This window comes from Hermetia illucens, chromosome 1, assembly GCF_905115235.1.
Source record: "Hermetia illucens chromosome 1, iHerIll2.2.curated.20191125, whole genome shotgun sequence".
In the NCBI taxonomy this organism is placed as follows: domain Eukaryota; kingdom Metazoa; phylum Arthropoda; class Insecta; order Diptera; family Stratiomyidae; genus Hermetia; species Hermetia illucens.
In genome coordinates, this window is record NC_051849.1 from 185010926 (window position 1) to 185030945 (window position 20020).

General features: G+C 41.4%; 2 protein-coding genes across 7 annotated transcripts in view; one reads left to right on the forward strand and one right to left on the reverse strand.

Annotated features, from left to right (window-relative positions):
* LOC119647497 (mitogen-activated protein kinase-binding protein 1) overlaps window positions 1–13276 on the reverse strand; it is a 394909-nt gene extending 381633 nt beyond the window's left edge. For 3 of the 6 annotated variants that reach the window (XM_038048522.1, XM_038048512.1, XM_038048498.1), the window contains exon 1: window positions 12795–13272. The gene's annotated coding sequence lies outside the window, so the exon portion shown is untranslated. Of the gene's footprint in view, window positions 1–12794 lie in introns of all 6 variants that reach the window. The other 3 variants (XM_038048472.1, XM_038048456.1, XM_038048509.1) reach the window with 2 other exon arrangements.
* Window positions 13277–15495: 2219 nt separating this feature from the next.
* Window positions 15496–16247, forward strand: LOC119646837. The gene is made up of 2 exons (XM_038047454.1): window positions 15496–16168; window positions 16229–16247. The coding sequence occupies exon 1, from the start codon at window positions 15560–15562 to the stop codon at window positions 16025–16027; it is 468 nt and encodes a 155-aa protein (XP_037903382.1). The 5' UTR covers window positions 15496–15559; the 3' UTR covers window positions 16028–16168; window positions 16229–16247.
* Window positions 16248–20020: the final 3773 nt, after the last annotated feature.

Genomic DNA, 20020 nt, shown 5'->3' on the forward strand with positions numbered 1-20020 from the left:
TCGGGAAACCGGAAGCTGGGCGCTTCTGGTGTGAAAGGTTTTGTTTGCTTCTTATGTGAGTATATTTGAGTGTATGGAATATGGATTTAGCATGTCAGATTTAGTACTTCGGGTTGTAAATTTACACGGTACAGACAACTTTGAGCTACTGTAACTTTGTTACTAATAGTATGATTTCGATCAAACTCCTTCATATTATATTTGATACTACTACCAACTTTTTTAACTCTGAGATAAACTTAAGGAGGTTTTCCTCAATTTTCCCAAAAATATGGTAATATACTATTATTAACTTAATTTGAACAGATATCGATATGGAAAGTATTTTGAGGCCTGGGCACCATATAGAGGCAGCTTCATGATTTTTTTCAGATTTTTCGGTTGGGTAGTTTCTGAGAATGGGTCCGTTAAAGAAATCATCCCCGCCTTTTTAACAAATCTCAAAACTAAGACCGGCTTCCAAAAGTACTAATTAAGACCTTTCATTTGATACCCCACATGACTATATTTGATGAAAAAAAAATTTTACACACCCCTTTCACATGTATGGGGACCCCCCCCCCCCCCCTAAATCTCAACGTCGAAGGATATCACTCACTGCATGTCTGGGGGTCCACAGGTCCCACCTTCTCACCAAATTTCGTGTCAATCAGTATAGCCGTTTCTGAGAAAAGTGCCTGTGACAGACAGACAGACATTGAACCGATTTTAATAAGGTTTTGTTTTGCAAACAAAGCCTTAAAAAGATACGATTTAGACTAATTTTAAGATTGAATTTAGAGTCTAAAACAAATAGGATCCTAAAAAGTGGTAATTGTGATCACTCTCCTTAGTTAAATGGGGCAATTGGGGGTGTACACTTTCTCTTACTGTGGCAATAACCATTAAAGAATCTGTAAAGATAAAGGTATCGTTCGACCTGAAGAAATTGTGGATTCAACACAAAAAATATAGGATAGTGAATGTCACTGACAGGACGGAGAAGAAATGAGCCTTTGATTTACATGTTATGAGATGAAATCGTTGCAGGAGCTAATGTAGAATATAGCGGACGACCAACAAGCGCCCTGTGTTGGACATCATATCCTTAACTTCTATTTTATTATTGTTGAAACAGGTACTGTTTTGTTAAGGAATATTATTTTGGAAGGAAAATTCGCTGAGTTTTTTTTCTTGAGATCATAATATATATTCAACCTCCCTCCGAACGCAAATAAGTGAGTCAAGAAAATGTATTTTTACTATTCATTAAACCCCAAGTCACCTCCATTCAGTATTCATAAGAAACTAGTGTGAAAGGCTACCGAAAAGTTGATCAAATAGTCAATGGCCATAGCTGTTTCAGACGCATAATATAAATACGACGGTTTTCTGGATCTTCCAGTATTTGAGGGGGACACTGGGGAAGTGAGGGCGAACCACTCTTAATGGATAGTATCTGCAATGAGTATATAATGATGAAATTATAGGAGACAAGATTAGATCTATTCCAATGTCGTCCAAATTTTGAAATATGGAAGGTTATTGTATTTTATTTCAACTTCTTGCACTACCACTGTCACATGACCATATTTGATATATACATGTCACTCGGTGAATAACGATAGAAATTAAGCCGATATTTGGAAACTTATGTAATATGAAACTTAATTTCTGAATAAATGTCCCCAAGATTGAACCAAAAACCAGAGGCGTTAGTAGCATAACTTTTAGCTCTTAACGTCGCAAAAAATGGCGGCCATTGCGGCGAGGTGGCGATCCTTCTCCGCGACAATGTCCCAGTTCCGCAAAGTGATCACGAAAAGAGGCAACTCCAAGTCCAGTCTCAAGCCCAACAAGCGCAAATTACAATATTGCCGAAAACAATAAACGTATTAAGTCCCATTAGCCCGATCTAAGAGCGGCACTGTTGCAGCCAGACCAGCGGCAATCTCAACTAGCAGAGTTACAACGGAGACAGTGAAAACAACGAACAAAACAGAAATGCCAATATTTGGATTGAGAAAGCCATCTCAACCTAGATATCTGCTGTGATAAAAAAAAAAGAAAAAGGGTTGATATCAAAAATGTCCACCTTCAGTTCGCCCAGCCTGTAACCAAAAGAAAAAAGCTCACCCAATCATTGGGCACAATACAAATATAAAGCTTTACTGAAAACCACTAAAAAGAAGGATTTCAAAGCGCCTTTGAAAAATACCAGGGCCCCCTTAAACCCCGTGCAAAATGATGCCACCCGTTGTATGTAAAAGGATTCACAGAAAACACGTCCTGCGACATTTGCTTTAGCCTTTTCTGAGTAAATCAGGTGTGACAGACAGACGGACAGACAAACATAGAATCGATTCGAATAAGGTTTTATTGCCGTTCGGAACATATTAGCGTATTCCCGTGTATCGACATTAGTTGAAACCACTTTTAATAGGCAAACATTTATGGTATCCGCCTACATAAAATGCAACTCTCCAAACTGGTCCTGATTGGGAAGTTTCGGGCAATCTTATCTTAAGACCCAAGTACTTCATTTTCGACGGCGGCTTCAACTCGGGGCACACGTTCTTACGCGATACAGCAAATCAATGAAATTTTCTGCCTAAAGGGATCTACAACCAGCACTAATTAAACTAGTTTTAGATGGCAGTCAACCCACAGTTGACTAGTTTTGAAGATGATCTCATGCAAAACTCTATCCAACATATTCAACCACTTTGCTGATGAAATAGTCCTTCCCTTTACAACTGCAAAAGCGAGTATTGGTGACAATGAGATTAAATGCGTAAATGGATCAAATTCAGGAACTTCAAATAAATGTTGGTGTTGTGGTATCAGCATTTTCAAATTTTAGACAAAGTAGCGAAGACGGATTTAGTAATTCTAATGTGTCGGGTGATATCAAGCTCGATGCCACCGCAGGTAAAAATAACGGTAGATAGGGAGATAAACGAACCGATACATAGTCAGGAAAAGTGTTGACGAATAGTTTTAGTCCAAGTCAGCTTGCCTCGTTCCAAATCCTGTGCCATTTGGCCACGGTGCGTGACTCGATAAGAAAGCAAATATATGTCATCAGTGTAGTCAAGATGTTTGAAAAAGGATGTCATGGTTCATTGAAGGCAGCATGGAGAACGTCGCCGATAACAAGGAAGAACAATATCAGTGGAAAAACACAACTTTGTCGGGTTAGAACTTTAAAATCCGCAGAAATGTTCCCTCGATTTTAGGCGCCTTGATAAAGCCTAGTGCCAGATGAATTCGTGTTCTGCGATCCAAAGTAAAGTTCGAAGTGTCGCACGTTTGGCAATCGGTTCATGTCTCTGACTTAATTTATCAAGGAAGCGCCCTCCCGAAGCTGCTCTTTATTTTTGCCATGGGCACTCTCATACGGGACATCCAAAAGCCAGCGCACTACACACTACTCTAAGGAGGTGAAGTTTTCCTAGCGTTTCATAAGAAACTTGTTCGCGAGCAAATCCAAAAGTGAAATAAACATCTCATGCAGTACGGTCTGAGACTGAATCTTGATAAAACCGAATTTTTGGCGACCTATCCCGAGGAAGCACAACTGAACATTTAAATATCTCGGATTAATTCCAAAATTTACCACAGTGTTCGTCCTGTCGCCCTTTATGATTGTGAGTACTGGCCGACTATAAAAGACAATGGACGGCTGCTCGCGGCAATGGAGACGAAGATATTGCGTTGAACCAGGAGTGTAATACGCTATGATCATATCTGAAATGAGGATGTTCGCAATTAATATGTAGTTGCAACGATCGTGGAAAAATTGAGCGAAAGGCGTATTCGATGATATGGACATGCAATTCGCCCTGATCTGAACTCATTTGCCAAAATAGGTCTGAACATCGAAGTCAATGGAATGCGACCAAAAGGCCGACCGAAACAACGGTAGATTGTTGTATTCGATGGTGATTTCAGAGCCTCTTCACTCCACCCAGATCAAGCCTAGATGAAAGGCAATACCTAAAACCTTGCGAGTCTCGCAGAGGGCCAATTAAATCCGGATGGATTGTTTGAAAACGCTTTGTGGATCGAGGGAACACACCTTTCCTCACATATTTCATACTCTTGCATTTCTGGGATGCAATGCACTGTGTGACCCAAGAATTAATGTCATTGTTCCTGGGCGGCCACTGTAGTGACTAACCGATTCGGACAGCCTGGGTGCGCTGAATCGTAAACGGCATGAAATACTTCCTTACAGAAATCGGGCAGAATATATGATCTTGCTCCCTTGTCTGAGGTCTCGCAGTATAAACTGGACGTTGAGCCGGACATAAGAAACTTCCTAAATGTGTAGGAAGTGAAGTTGGTTATAATACCCTGAAGAATTGCGTTGTCTTTCTGCGCTTCGGCGCTGGAAAACCGACGGTGGCGGGGATCTTGAACTCTGCAACACATGACAAAGCGTCAGCAACTACGTTATCTTTTTCAGATACGTGTTGAATGTTGGAAGTAAACTGACTCATAAAGCTTAAATGTAGAAGTTCGCAACGGGAAGTTTTCTGGAGGTTTCTGTTTCAAAGCAAGTGAATGGCTTATGGTCACTATGAACGGCCTGCTTTCAAGGGAATATCAGAAGTATCTAATTGTGAGACACGCGACTAATGACTCGCGATCGTAAGTACTGTATTTTCGTTGAGTGGGTTCAGCTCCTTGGAAAAGAAGCTTACGGCTCTCGATTTGATTCATCTTTTGACGAATAGCAGTACCTACAGCGATGTCTGAGGCATCGACGAATACGGCTAGGGGAAAAACTTGCTGAGGGAATGACAAAACTACAGTTTTCACCAACTGTTTCTTGGTGATCTTAAATGACTGGACAGCTTCTGGTAACTACGCAATCAGACGGAAGTCTTCGGTCTTCGGCCCATACGAGTAGACGTTAAGGATCGATTGATGGTGGGCACCCTTGGGCAAGAAAAGACGGTGGAAGTTGCCCAAAAACCTTCTCAGTTCCTTGATTTCGAAAGCGCGAAGCTCGAAATCGTTTGCACATTGACTGGGTCCGATTGGATGCTTTAACGGTCAATCAAGTGAACGAGCAATTTCATCTGCGGTTGTAGGAATTTCCATTTCTCAATTTTGTGGATATGATCGGCATTAAGGAGACTTTGCATTCGAGGTGTTCTGAATGCTTAGACTCAGAGGAGACCAAAACATCATCCAAATATATAAATAGAGGTATCGTAGCACAGTGTCGATGAATCTCTGAAAGGTTTGCTCCGCATTGCACAATTCAAAAGCCATTCTGGTGAACTTGAAGTATCGGAGAGATGTGCATATTCCCGTTTGTTGAAAAGCCTTCGGAGGATGCAGAGATTTGGTGATATGTCTTAACTGAGTCGAAAGTCGGATAGGTGGAATGGGATATCAGTCAGAATTCGTTTGGGCATTTAGACGTGTTTAATCGACATAAGATCTCCATTCACCATTGGATTTAGGGACCATGTGAAGTGACGAAGATCAAAAGGCCGGAAAATCTGGAAATACTCTACACTAGAAGTTCATCAAACCCTTTCTGAGCTTTTGCGATGGTGATGGATGCACATTAGAGAAGAAGTGTGCGAAAACGTCGATAGGCAAAGTCTTCAAAAAACATAGGTAAAGTTTTGGATGTTCTGCCGCGTCGGTTCAAGGAGTCGTAAATTGTCAGGCGACGTTGTGTTGCATTTTGGGTGGGGATAGATCCGGGAAGAGAAAGTGTAGGGCCTAGTACATTTCTGACCTTTTTGGCTCAATTTACTTCGTTTCACGCAGCAGTTAACTTGGCGCACGGTTACCGAATGTAAGTTTCGTTAGTAAGTGATTGAATTTGGCTGTCTCACTTCCTGACGGGCGCTCCTTTTGCCAAGAGCAGTCTGCGAGTACACCGCAGACAAGCTCAATTTTCTTCTTGTCTAGCCTGACCAGCGCTGCCTGATATTTTGCTGACAAAAATTGTTTTTCGAAGTCACGCCCGACTTGATCGCAATCGCGATACGAAAGTTGCTCGCACTATCTTGCTCACTCTACTGAGTATAGAACTATATCGTGAGATTTTGTGATTCAGAGAGTGTTTTGGGTCATTTCAGATAGTTCTCTCGGAGTGAATTGCAAACACGTCAATTTGTAGGCAACTTGTTGTTAATGATAATAAAATCTTGCTTGGCAAGTGAATCCTCGTTGGCGCGAATTACATCGAAGACGCTTCTTTCGCAGTTTTTCCACGATCGGTTCAACCCCATATCGATCGCAGATATCCTCATTTCGAATGTGATCAAAACGTGTCGCGCCACTAGTCTAACGCAACATCTTGGTTTCAATTATCGCAAGACGTCGTTCATTGTATTTTATAGTCAGCCAACACTCAGAACCATAGAGAGCGACAGGACGGACGACAGTGCGGTAAATTTTAGATTTAATATGTGCGCTTATACGTCGATCACAAAGAACACCAGCTGTGGAATGCCACTTTATCCAAGTTGCGTTAATGCGTGAAACAATTTCATTACGCAGTTCTCCATCGGCTAATGACCCAAGATATTTAAATCGTTCAGTTCTGGGCAGGTCACTACCGTCAACAGGACTGAGCAATTTAAATATTTTGAATTAATGCTAATAGCCAATGGAGAACTGCGTTTTGCTCTTCACATAGGGATGCACAAAACCTTTTATACCTGAAGCGTCAAGCTTCCGATTACCCGACTTGTTACACTTTTGAAAGAGTATTTAGTCATTTTTACATTAAAACGAACCTTGGAAGCATTCTAAAAGTGGCAACAACCCTTTAGAGAAACAGGTTGCTTACCGGTATCATGAACGACTCAGGGAATGATAAACAAACATTAATTAAATCGAATGGCCAATAACAGCAAATTACCAAAAAAAAAAAAAATTTCGAGAGACTTGAATGTTGCCTAAGGATACGTTTAACAAATTTTGGTTATTGCATATTGGCTAGCAAATTTGGTACTAAAAATTGCACAACTTCCATGGATGAATTTAAATATTTCTCTTTCTTCAATCGAATCAAAAACCACCATCCACGGTACGTAATACACATAACGACGATCTTCGTTCCTCATCGAAGGTAAATGTTTATTATGCCTCGTGTTATTGGCTAAAGGAAGTCTCATATTTTGAATTTATTTCTGAAATTTGCTTTCCTTTTATTTATGTCGTAAACTAAATAGAAACTGCTACAGCAGGATTAATCTTTTGTAATTCATTCGCTCTGTATTGCCCTCGAATTCTGGTAAAAAAAATGCTTTTCAGATGGACGCAACTTGGGTTTTGTTCTCCTGCTTTCTCTAGTTATTTAAATTTATAAAAATGCCGAGAAGCACGCTATTTCCTCATAACTTCTAAGGCAGATATAATTCTAAGGCTTGCAAATCATTTGGAAAGCAAGTTGTTTAAGGTAAATGAATCGTGAATCCGTCGATAGTAAGAGAGAAAGTAACTTGTGAAAGCCACATTCTTTGTGAAATCTTTACTTTAGCAAGTTATTTCAATTCCAAAAAGCAAATAATTATTCCAATTGCACATACGACAGATACTTCTTCCACATTAAAAGCTACAAACCACAATGCAGGATCCGTAAATCTACTTTCGATCTCCTTAGCCTTTTGCCGGCCAAACTACATACCTACAAACTGGATTACTTTGCCAATCGCATCAAAATTGCAAAATTGAATAGATGCAATCAGTGCAGGTTAAAACTTGAATTCGATTACTTTCCTTGCTTTCAGATTTTCCAAAACTGGCATAGTGTCTGGGGTGCCGGCTAATAGTCGGGCCCTCGGAATGAGCATTCACAGTGAAAAGTGAAGAAAACTCAACTAACGAATCATCGAGAAATCAAACAGAAAAGGCGAGAGGACTTTCCTTTTGATTTTCACATGGAATGAATGTACGGACTCGGCCGTTTTAGTTACATTCAAGTCGAGATACTTCTGAAGCGAGAAAGGACCGTGAAAGTAAAAACAACAATCTACAAGTTGTTTTCATGGAGCATTCGCAGAACTAGCCACGTACGGTCCTTATTCGTGGCATATCCACTTTATATGACTCCGTCGCATTAGTACTCGTTTTATCGCCATTGGAAATCTCCAGGTGAATCGTTTTAGTTGACGCATCATTAGAGCAGCGAACCGGCGACTTTCTTGACTTTGTGATTTCTGTTAAACGAGCTATTAGCAGTCGCAACAGTGCTTTCTTGGTCTTATTTCTGCCTCGCCGAAGAACCGGTTCAAGATGAGATTGTTAATTGTGACTGGATCAGAACCAACCAAGCGCGGAGCTTTTTGAAAACACCGCAAGCCCTCGGGCTGAGATGGTGGACGGCAGATTGCAATTGAACTGTATCATTCCGATTGTTAGAGTTGATACCACCAGTAGAGGAATCCATTCGTGTTAATCAGAAACTAACTGGCTGCATACTTTGGCAATATTTGCATACTTGGCTGCAATTGAGCATAAGATATGATTCGATGCACATGCGATGACGACGTATGCAAAGAGAAACTCACCTGAACAGCAGATAATGCAAAATTACAATTTCTCCGAGACAGGTACAAAGGTACTTGGACCCTCTACCTGTCTTCAACCTATTGAACATTGTTGACAAAACTCTTTGCCTCCAAAGAGTACATATGAAGTGTAAACTCAACACTGTCCCAGCCTAGGAGATATTAACCGAACTGAAGACGTGATTACCATCAAGTCATTATGAGGCAATCGACGCGGCTACCTGACCTTTACAATTGAATAAAGAAGGTAGTGAAATACAACAAACACCTTCTTTATCCAAAAAAAATATATTCAGTGCTATTATGAGTTAAAGATAGAATTATTTAAATAGCGAACGTTACTTCCTTTGTCAGCTACAATTGATCCGAGGAACTCAATAAGCGACAACTTTTCGGTCTAGATTGGGCTGAATTTCAGCCTTCTCTTAGCTCATTGATGTCCATCGAAAAACCTGTACAACAGAACCAAAATTCAAGCTCGATTGCTATCGTCTCTTTTGATGAAGGAATCAGGCAACTTTCTCTTGATTAAAAAATAGAATCTATTTTTAACTGGTTCGAGATACACTGACAGAACATTAAGAAGTGCGCCCACTGGGAACGACACGACACGTCAGATTGGCTAACTCCCGCTAGGAACGACACGACAAAAGATTGCCTAGTGTATTTGCAAGGTACACATACTGAAAACACTATTAACTTATGTCTGACGTAGTCAAATACATTTGGCTGCCGCAGACAACAGACAGACAAATGCCTGTGCAAGCTTCAAGCATCAGACAGACAAATGCCTGTGTGAGCCAGGCAAATGTCTGTCTCGTAGAAATGACTGTTTCTGACAAACCTTTCTACCAGATAAACATTTAAGCTGGTGTCAGGCAAATGCGTATGACAGATAAAATCTTTTTCTGCATCAGACAAACGTCTGTGCCTGTCTTACACATCAGATAGACATCACTCAGAAAAAAATTTAAGTCGGCATCAGACATAAGACGGGCAAATGTCTGCGGCAGACAAAATCTTTTTCTCCACCAGACAAATGTCTGGGTTTGTCTCATACATCAGGCAAACATTAGCCAAACAAATGCTGAGACTGCCTCAGACATTTGTCTGATGTTTGAGCCACATCCAGGCATTTGTCTGAAACATAAACAGATTGCCTCAAGCAGACATTTGTTTGAAACAGACACATAAATCAGTCTGTCTGATGTCTGAGCCGAAATAAGCCAATTGCCTGACAAATGTCTGTCTGAAAAATACAGGCATTTGTTTGTCTGATGTCTGAAGCAGATACATTTGCCTGACACCGGAGCAGATGATACGAAACAGATGTCTGAAACATGCAGAGACATTTGTTGTCTGTTGTCTGAGGGAGCCGGAGGCATTTGTCTATGCCAGATATAAGTTGATAATAATGTTTTCAATATGTATATCCACTAGGCAAAATTTTGTCCTGTCGTGTATTTCTTAGTGGAGCCAATCTGTCATGTCGTGCCGTTCCCAAGCAAAAAAGTCGTGCCGTTCCAGTGGGTGCGCTCCTTTAGACGGCATGGTTTGGACGCTTTAGCTTCTGAGTCACTTGAATTGTGTTTGAATGAAAAGTAATAGCGCTCATGGTATTTTGAGACAAATCCCAGCATTCAATTGGGCCATTTTTGCTTTAGCTGGTTGTCATCTTGTCCACCGCAGGCCACTGCTTTTTCTACCTTTCAGACAGTATAGCAATTCAACGCCGTGAAACAGGCGCCTCCCATTTTTGTGACCCTGATAAGAATGGAAATGCTACTCAGCCAGATCATGAGCTATTGGCTTGAACAAATGTAAATTAATCGGAAGGGGTGATAATCAGTGAATACAATGTTCATAAAAGGACTTGTTATTAGAACGTTTCTAGAAGGTTTTCATCGTTTTTGCAACACATTGCCGAGTGTTGTTCTGTAGCCAGATGACTCTGTGTTTCTGATCCTTTGTCCGCCTGACAAAGGAAGGTAAAATATTTTTCGAGAACGAGGACGACAGGTATAACAATTTATTTTCGGGGTCATATCCCGCGTTCAAAGATGATAAAATTCTATATGATACTTAATAGCAGACACAGGAAGAAAAACTAGAGCATAGCAAAGGAGGTATGTTCGGAGGTTAGAGTAAGATGGACAGTTGGAACTTTTAAACCACTGAAATCACGTGGAGTTGATGTTTTCTTCCCAGCACTACTTCAGAAGAGCCTAGAAATCATTTTAGGGATCCTCCTAAAGGTGGTAAAGGGCAATATATCTTTGGGACATATACCAAGGACATGAAGGCCACGGTGACGGTATAGGGCGAAATGTGGATTTCTACCCACGATGGAGCAGGAAATCTGCGAAATGCCTGCTGAAACAGCACTACTAGCTCTATTACCAAACCCTATCTCCACCTCCACGCGGTGACTGCGCACGCTTTCTCAACGAAAAACTGCACATGGAGAAGGATGAAGGCGGGTCTCCCGCGACTAAAAACGGGACAAATTTTGTTAACTGGTCCTCCATGTTAGAGGTTGGGCAGGATTGCTAACCCTAGACGCCTCAGACTGGATGGATTTTACCACGACAAACTATACAGATGTTTTGATGCGCAGTTAAATTGGAGAATAAGCATTGAACTGTGGATTAAGAAAGCTGGCGGCGTTTTCTACAGTTGCAAAATTGTTCATGAAAAAACGATATTTCGTCCGAAAATGATTATATAAATGCAGCTGTAGTTCGTCCGGTTCTTGTGTATGAATCTATTGGGATGGACCCTGCAGTTAGCAAGGGGTATAATAGGACTAATCTAATAGCATCTAAAGACATTGTTGGGGCTATGCGGTCTTAACCTTCGGACACCCTGTATTCCTGCATCTCCCCTACGACGTTCAAAAATGAAGTGGAACGACTGAGGGAGTTTTACTGGGCGAACTTCCCAGGAATGGAACACCCCAGGTGCTCATGGGAGGATACGAACCCAATTGCGCGAACCTCATCAAGAAGAGCCTCCGGATCATAGTGGGAATTCTTACTGGTGACTATGGGTTTCCTGGGAAAGCTAGGAAAGCTATCTAGGGACACTGTCTGTAGAGTGAGGAGAGTGATGAAACCTCCACACATGTGCTGAGACAGTATCCGACACTTATGCAAAGTAGGTTCACGCTCCTGGGAAAATACTTAATACCAAATGCCAGGCTGAAAGGCAGGTTTAAACGACATACTATAGTTTACAGCTCTTTTAGTGACACCCCTTGACGCTATTATTATTATTCGGAAGAAAAACGTTTCGCACCCAAAGCATAAAATGATTCCTAGCTAGAACCAGTAAAAGGAAGAGCCTTTCCAGACTGAGCGATGGGACACTTGTATTTGTTTGGCTTTGAGGTGCGAATTCCAAAACGCTACCATAATCCACCCCTTGGTGGACTGTCTTTGGAGCCTTGAACCGCAGATGATTTGTAAGGAGTGATATTTGTCTGGCGCTTTGGAGTCGTTGTTTCGGGTGCCGCTTTTGCTTAATAATTGAATACTGCGCGGAAACCAAATGCTTATTGCATCTGCTGCAAATTTCAAACCAATACTTAAAGTTCGAATAATAGTAACCTTGGAAGTAAGGCAACTGGGATTTACGTTCTGGCAGCCCTTCCAATTCGCGTTGTTGTCGCTGCAATGACACGCTTGACCGGTAAGATCGCGCCATACCGGGCCTGGGGCAGTCTTGTGTGACTTCCACATCAGCGACTAATCAAGCGATTCATACGAAACCCATCAAATTCCAACTTCCGCAAACAAAAAGGAGCCAGACAAGCAGACGAACTTTATGAGTCCATTTGGGCAGATTTACATCGAGCCGGCTCCCGTCCCCGCGACCTTTGCCCCAAGGTGTGCGAAAACGATAAGCGCCACGGAAGCTAATTGGCCACTGTACGGCGATAGTGCATCCATAAATAATTGAAAACAAACCGCCAACATGACAGTCGCGGAGCATATCGTCTGGAGCAGTGTTTGGGGAAAAAATCGATTTCCTCCCTATCAGCTGTCGCGAACCATTCACTGACCAAATGCCCCGAGGAGCGTTGGCGCTTGCTGGAGTCGCGTCTCCTGCGAGCCACAACAACGGGTGACACCTCGTAACGGAGATCCCGGGCCTTATCGGCCATTTTCCACCGCTGCGAGTCAGCCGTTCGCGGCTAGGGAACGGTCGGCACATTCAAAAACAAAGAGGCCGACCTGCAGACAGGTACGACTCGCGAGCACTCACCTGGAGAAGTTGTTGTGCTTGTCTCTGACGACGGTTCTGTCGTCATCGATGCATCACGTTGCCTATCCACTGGCTGGAAAAGGGATGGTGTTCGAGGAGCGTGGCAGGCTCTACCCCAGTGAGTCTGGACAGTATCCACTTGCACTTGTGACTTTTGCACAACTCAAACTTCTGCGAACGGGAAAACTTGATAACCGACCCGCCTTCACTTGAAACACTTAAATCGACTGATCTGGCGACGTTTTCAATTGCTTCGAATTGCCACTGACCACTAACTATCCACTGCCGTTTTCAATTCCGCGGTTACGCAGCCACGGGTCGATTCGCGAAGGAGACGAACTTGGAAAACAAAATCCGTTCAGGAGCAAAACGATGAACCGGGACCGAGCCACACATCGACACTTGCCTACTTTGCGCACCGAAAAATGGAACTGCCGCTACAGCCGCTGTCAACGACGACTCAAATTCAAGTGTAAACGAAACGAATACGTGACAATTGGACCTGTGAATGGCGGTTGTGTGGAATTAGCACATCCATGGGGCCATCTGTAAGGAAATGTGATGGTTCGAGAATTGAGTACGGATAATAGCAGACAAATGTCAGTCTTACTCTTATCCAATGTGTACAGTAAATACACGAACCGAAAGCAGTTACTTTCCGATTGATTGTTTCTCAAATCCATGATTTCGTTCTTGTACAAGATAAGATAATTTGCACACTGCTAAATTGTGTCTGTGTCTCGACTAGCGGCTATAGTGTCATTATCAAGAGGAGCTGCCAAATCTACAAAAATTATGAAATATTTAGAAGTTGTATGAGTGTATTATGAGTTAGTGCTGCGACATCAATATCGATGTTTTCGAATTATCGATGTTTTTGCTAATATATCGATGTTTTTTACATCGATTTTTTGATTCAGATGTTTATCACGTATCGATATTTTTGGTTCGATTTTTTAACTCGATATTCCTGGCAATATTCAATTATAATAAGTTGAGTTTGTGTGCGCTTGCGGCTTGCCCTCACATGTCCATGTACAACACGACGTCGTCCGTCCGTCAACGACAAAGTAAGAACAACGATCGGAGTTCGGCAGCCAACTACGGCACGCGCTTGCTGTTGCTTTTCTATGATACGGTTGCTACTTGAGTGACAGGGATAGTTATAGTGAGTTGAAGTTGTGCTTCTTTTTTGCCTTCATCGTGTTTCATGTGTATCGTGTCGTCTTCTCTTTATTATTAATTCGTCGTCGGATGTCGGGTTAAGTCTAAGTTCAAGTTTGTCTGTCGTAGGGAATTCATTTGAATTATATCGGTCGTGTTGTAGTTTCGATGCGAAAAATTTTGGGAAAAATCGACTGTTGTGTCGAGCAATTAAAATGTATTCTTACTGGTGATTTTATTGAAACAATAGGAAGTCACTTGTAGAGTTGTAACTCTGAAATTCGGTAGAAAATCAGTGCTAAAATTGACACTTTTTCATTTTTCTTCGAGTTGATTGTGTTAGAGTTGAACTATCAAATCGCGTTTTAGACTCTGTTGTGCTGTAATGTCGCCCAAAAATTAACTATCCCGGTTCGAATTTTTTGGCCGAAATAAAATCAAATTAGCCCTGCATATTGACTTTTCGATAAACGGCGCCAGTTGCAAAATCTCACGGTAAGTGGAAAATTTCGTAAAGGCTTGTATGAGAAACCAGTAAGGACGTTATTTATACCCAGTTTTTACCCAATTTGTTCAATTTCCAATTATATTCTATTGTTCGGATAGCTTCTTTGAAAGTAACTTTAAATTAATGTGGAATATTCTGTACTCTTGGTGATGATTTTGATTCTTAATTTTCTTGCAGGCATTCCTATAGATTCATTCTTAGCTTCATTATGGCTCTTGCGCCTAAAAGCGAAGTGTGGAAGTTTTATGTAAGAATAAACGACAAAATAGCAAAATGCAATGTTTGCGGAAATAATATAAAAACAAGCGGAAATACCACCAATTTAAGATGCCATATAAAAACAAAACACAAAAACATTTTCGAAGAACACTTTAATCGCTCAAATCAAAATAACACACGAGTAGCTTCAAGTTTAGAAACACCAAGTGAAGCAGCAATTGAAATCGGAAATAAATCCACGAGTTCGACTTCCACATCCCTAACCGCTTCTTCCTCAAGAGCAAGCACGTTAAGCCCAAGTCCTTCGATTGCCAGTACCAGCTCGGGGTCCACGTGTATTTCTGTTAGTAATTATAAGCAGTATGGTTCCCTAAACCAAAGCTTCGCCAACATCAGTTCGTTTCGAGAAGGAGGAAATAAAAACTCCAAAATAACTGATGGGATTCTGTTTATGATTTGTCGCGATAGCGAACCAATATCGGTCGTCGAAAATGAGGGCTTCCAATATCTTATGAAATTAGTTGCTCCCTTATATAAAATTCCATCGAGAAGGACTTTCGACGAATTACTCGATAAGAAATACGAATTTGTTTCCAATATGTTAAAAGAAAAATTGTCAGGTATACAATACATTTGCTTGACAACCGATGTGTGGACAGAAACACATCAAACAAGAAGTTTTCTAGGAGTAACAGCCCATTATGTTTCAAATGATACTGACGACCTAAAACTTCAGGGTGTCACACTAGAGGTTTATGAATTAGAAGAAAGGCACACAGGAGAAAATTTAGCACAAACACTGAAGGAAATATGCACCAAGTGGAACATCAAAGATGATGTCGTTATTGCTGTCGTTACTGATGGAGGGAGTAATATGATTAAGGCTGTAGAATTGGCTTTCGACAAGAAAAGACACACCTATTGCTTTGCCCACCTACTAAATCTTCTGGTTCAAAAGTCCATTGAATCTCTCCCTCTGCTAAAAAGTTTACTGGAACAAGTGAAGACTATAGTCAGCTGGTTTAGAAGCAGTGTAATTGGAAGCGATGAGCTTAGAAAGAGGACTGTCAATTCTACTGAAAAGACTTTAATTCAATCGGTTTCCACAAGATGGAATTCCACGTATTATATGGTGGAACGATTTTTGGCGCTTCGGGAAATCGTAAGCAGTATTATAAACTTTAATACAACAGCTCCACCAATGATAATAGCGAAGGATGTAGAATTCCTTCAGGATTTTGTATTACTTTTTAAGCCAATCGAAGTTGCTACTAAAGAAGCATGTGGTGAGAGATTCGTTACGTTGAACACAACCAGCTTTTTGCAACAGCAACAATATTAGATCCTCGCTTCAAAAATTTGCATTTCGACGATAAAGCGGCATTAGGCAGTGTTATACGGAAGCTATCAAATGAATTGAGAAAAGACTTAATCGAGTCAGAATCCGATAGCGATGCACCTTCTCATTCTTCTGGGTCCAAAGGTAAATTCCTTTTTATATTGACATCAGACCAGTAGCTTCTGAAATTAAATATTATCCCAGAAAATGAATACAGCTTATGAGACGATCATCATAAAATGGTTCAGGAAGCTTGGAAATCTCGAAAAAAATCCAGAATAGTCGAGGAACTAGATACACCGAATTCGATACCACCTGAATTTTCAGTTTATTTGAAACAGCCTGTAGTACGACTTAAAGACTCTCCGTTCGAGGTATGGACTGAAATCGTTCACAAGGTGAGATAGCTAAAAAAAAAATTTATATGTGTATACAGCATATTTACAATCTAACAAATAATAGCTGTGAAATGCATTTTATTCGGTTCATCTTCTTTCTACAGGACTCATCGTTACTGAAAATGGTCAAAAAATATTTATGCGTTATGGCAACATCTGTTCCGTGTGAACGTGTTTTTTCAGCGAGTGGAAATATTGCAAACTGCAAGAGAAGCTGCCTCTTGGGAGAAAAACTACATAAGCTACTTTTCCTCAAAAGTGTAGATAAAACATTTTGGGGTCATAATTGATTTCGATAGTGCCCGGGTTTCGTTTCAATACTTTTATAATAAAAAAATGAAATAAAGGTTTTCTTTCTATTCGAGATACATTGTTATTTGTTTCCTTATTTAGATCTTGCTTTCTTTGCATTGATAAATTGAAAGAAATATCGATGTTTGCTAAAATCGATGTTTTCATTCGATGTTTTTATCGGCATCGAAACATTCTAATTCAAACATCGATATTTAATGATATCGATATTTTTTGTCGATGTCGCAGCACTATTATGAGTAACAAAACAGTTCTTAATTAACATTTATTGATTACAGTACTTTCACAGGACTTGGACTGCAGGAAATTGTTTCCTGATCTAATTGATCTCGAGAACTTTGTACCTGGTTGAAATGGGGTTCAAAATTTTCAAAAAATATATAACATAACATATAACATGTAAGTTTTTTTTTCTCGGCGGGACAATGAAGTAAATAAAAATTCCGATAAAGGTTCTTAATTGTAGTCATTGTATTGTACTTATGACACTGCGTAGTAACTTTGCTTTAAAAGAAAAAAAAAATGTCGACGACACATCGTTTCTTCGAAGAAGCTTTCTTTATTGAAAAGCGCGCAACCGAACTAATTGCAGTTACAATTTTTAACTTACGGTGGTTCTCTGTGGCTCCCAAGGAACCTTGCCTTTGATATATATTGATATTCGATATATCGAAGCCGATAGTGGGTGGTGATAGTCATACTCTATACGACATGACCCTGGTATTAGCAAGGCGCCTCCCATTTGAAGCAGCGGGCACTTGACTGTATTGTGTTCATCGGTATACTCTTTTGAGCAGATCTTATACTGGTAAATTGCGCGGCGGACAAGGCAGAATGGCTTAGGACGACAGTTAAGTCCTTGAGGGTTTTACGTGAGCACCTGTCTGGAAGACTTAATCCCACGGTCTTCTTAAGACACGGATTGACTTTGTGACCACAATCACAGCCCCACTGAGACAAGCAGCAACGGTACCAGTGTACTAAGTGCATGGCTTAGCATTCATACTGGTGGATGCAAGACATACCTAAATCTCTACCGAACTAAGGAGTACGGCACCCGTGTTGAAACGCAACACCACGCCGAGGCCCGAAGGTCTCATCTCGCATGAGCATAACCAACAATCCCCATGAAACTCCGACTAGGGGGCCAACCGGTTCCCATCGTACCAGTATACCCCTGGTAAGGTTTCGTGACTATTGCCACTTCAAATGAGTCCCCGTGCAGACTCGAGTCTGATCGCCCTGATTAGGGCTTTGGAGCATTCGCCTACTGCATCACGGCCGGCAAGCCAAAGTGAGTACAGCTACTCCCGGTGCCAATACTATGGAGGTTCTCCTCGGCCACTTGATTTTGGTTTCGCCGACCGGGCTGCCGCCCCGTCTTCCTCACCGCCACCTCTGAGTACCGGCTTGGATGACAGTTACGTCCTTGGTGGTTTAAAGTGAGTATCTGTCGAATGGAAGTAATCCCACGATCGTTTTTTTTTGTGACCATAATGAGAGCCGCGCTGATATAAGCGCAACGGCACCAGTCTATACTGAGTGCATGACTCAGCATTCATACTGGTTAATGCAAGACCTACGTATACTCTACTGAACTAAGCAATGCGGAACCCGTGTTAACACACAACGTTTGAAGCCCGAGGGTCTCTTACCCGCTTGGACGTAACCACCACTCCTACTCGAAGGCCAACCGAACCGAACGTACATAGACCAGGAATTCTCCTGAGACATGTTAATTCAGGTGTTATCTCGGTTCCCATGGTACCAGTATACCCCTGGTACGATTTCGTGACCTATTGCCACTTCAAATGAGTCCCCGTGCAGACTTGGGCTTGATCGCCTTAATTAAGCTTTTGAAGTGTTCGCGTATTGCGTTACGACCAGAAAACTGTAGTGATACAGCATTTCCCGATACCACCACATGGTTGTTCTGCTCGCCGATTCGGTTTTGGTCTGGCCGACAGGGTTGCTGCAACGTCAGGCTGAAAAGCAGTAGAACTGTCGACATGTACTGTGGATAATATACCAGGTGCACATAGGGTGGCGGCCTGCCTTCCCAAAGCCGCAGCGAAAAGATTGAGGAATTATTGGGATTCTAGAGGCAAGATGGAAAGTAAATACAAGTTTTTTTGCAGGAAATTAACCCCTGTTGCTGGGTTTTAGTCCAGGTAAATTTTCATTATGAAAAAGCTTCAACTGCGGTAATTGCAGAGGCTACTAGCAAGTACAACATTGGGGTAGTGCTGGTTCAAGGCCTTGAGCGTATCGGGGGACAGATTCGTGGTTTGCAAAGAGAATGTGTACTGGTTATTTGGGATTTTTCTTGCGGAAAGCCAAGAGTTTGTATGATTTTTAAACGCAATTTAAAATATATATGTCTTTCGGAGTTCCTATGTGGAAACTTAGTGGCTGACATACAATGGGGTCCAGGGAAGTAGCGGTACCAACTGATGAAGTGAGTACCTACTGCAATTTATCTTTAGCAATATATATTTACCATTCACCCCTTAATGAGGCGTAGCGCGTCAACCCAGCCTACCCGTGATCGTTTACAGGTGGTTGAAATACGCTTTAACTCCTCTACTGTTCAATGTCAACTGTTTCTGGTGTGCCAAACTCATCGGTAATCTTGAAATAGTGGATCCCACTGCATGGAGTAGCCACAAATGGAATTGTCACCAATTCTATCCATTGCCATTTCCGCTTTATTATCACATGGTCTACGGGTAACTGGTCTGCGCTCCGTCCAAGTTCTTTGTTCCAATAGGTCAGCGATGACACGTCGTGGACAAGCAGTTACGAAGGCTTGACGCTTTTCAGTAATAATGGAGAGCATCTTTCATGTGATGTTCCCAAGGCATCACCAATAACGTCACTGATAATAAGAAGAAATAATATCGGTGACGGAATACAATCTTAGTCGACTCCACTTTCGACCTCAACTTCGTCTGAGATAAAAGGTAAAATTTTGGACCATAATAATGGCTCCGCCGATGGCTTTTAGTCTTTGCGCAATAACTTTACTGCGGAGAGCATACAATATTTCTTGTTCACGCTGTCGAAAGCTTTCTTGAAATCAATGAAGAGCAGGTGAAGCGAAGATCTTAATTTTGCGTACTGTTCCAAAATGATCCGCAAGGTGTGCAGGTGGTCAATACAGGAGAATCCAGAGTAGAAACCAATCTGCTTTCTGTTGATCAAGCTGTTCCATGATTATTTAGTTATTATTTGTGCGACGGCAGGTGGCATGTAGATACACTAAAAACTGGTGCCCTTCCTTCGA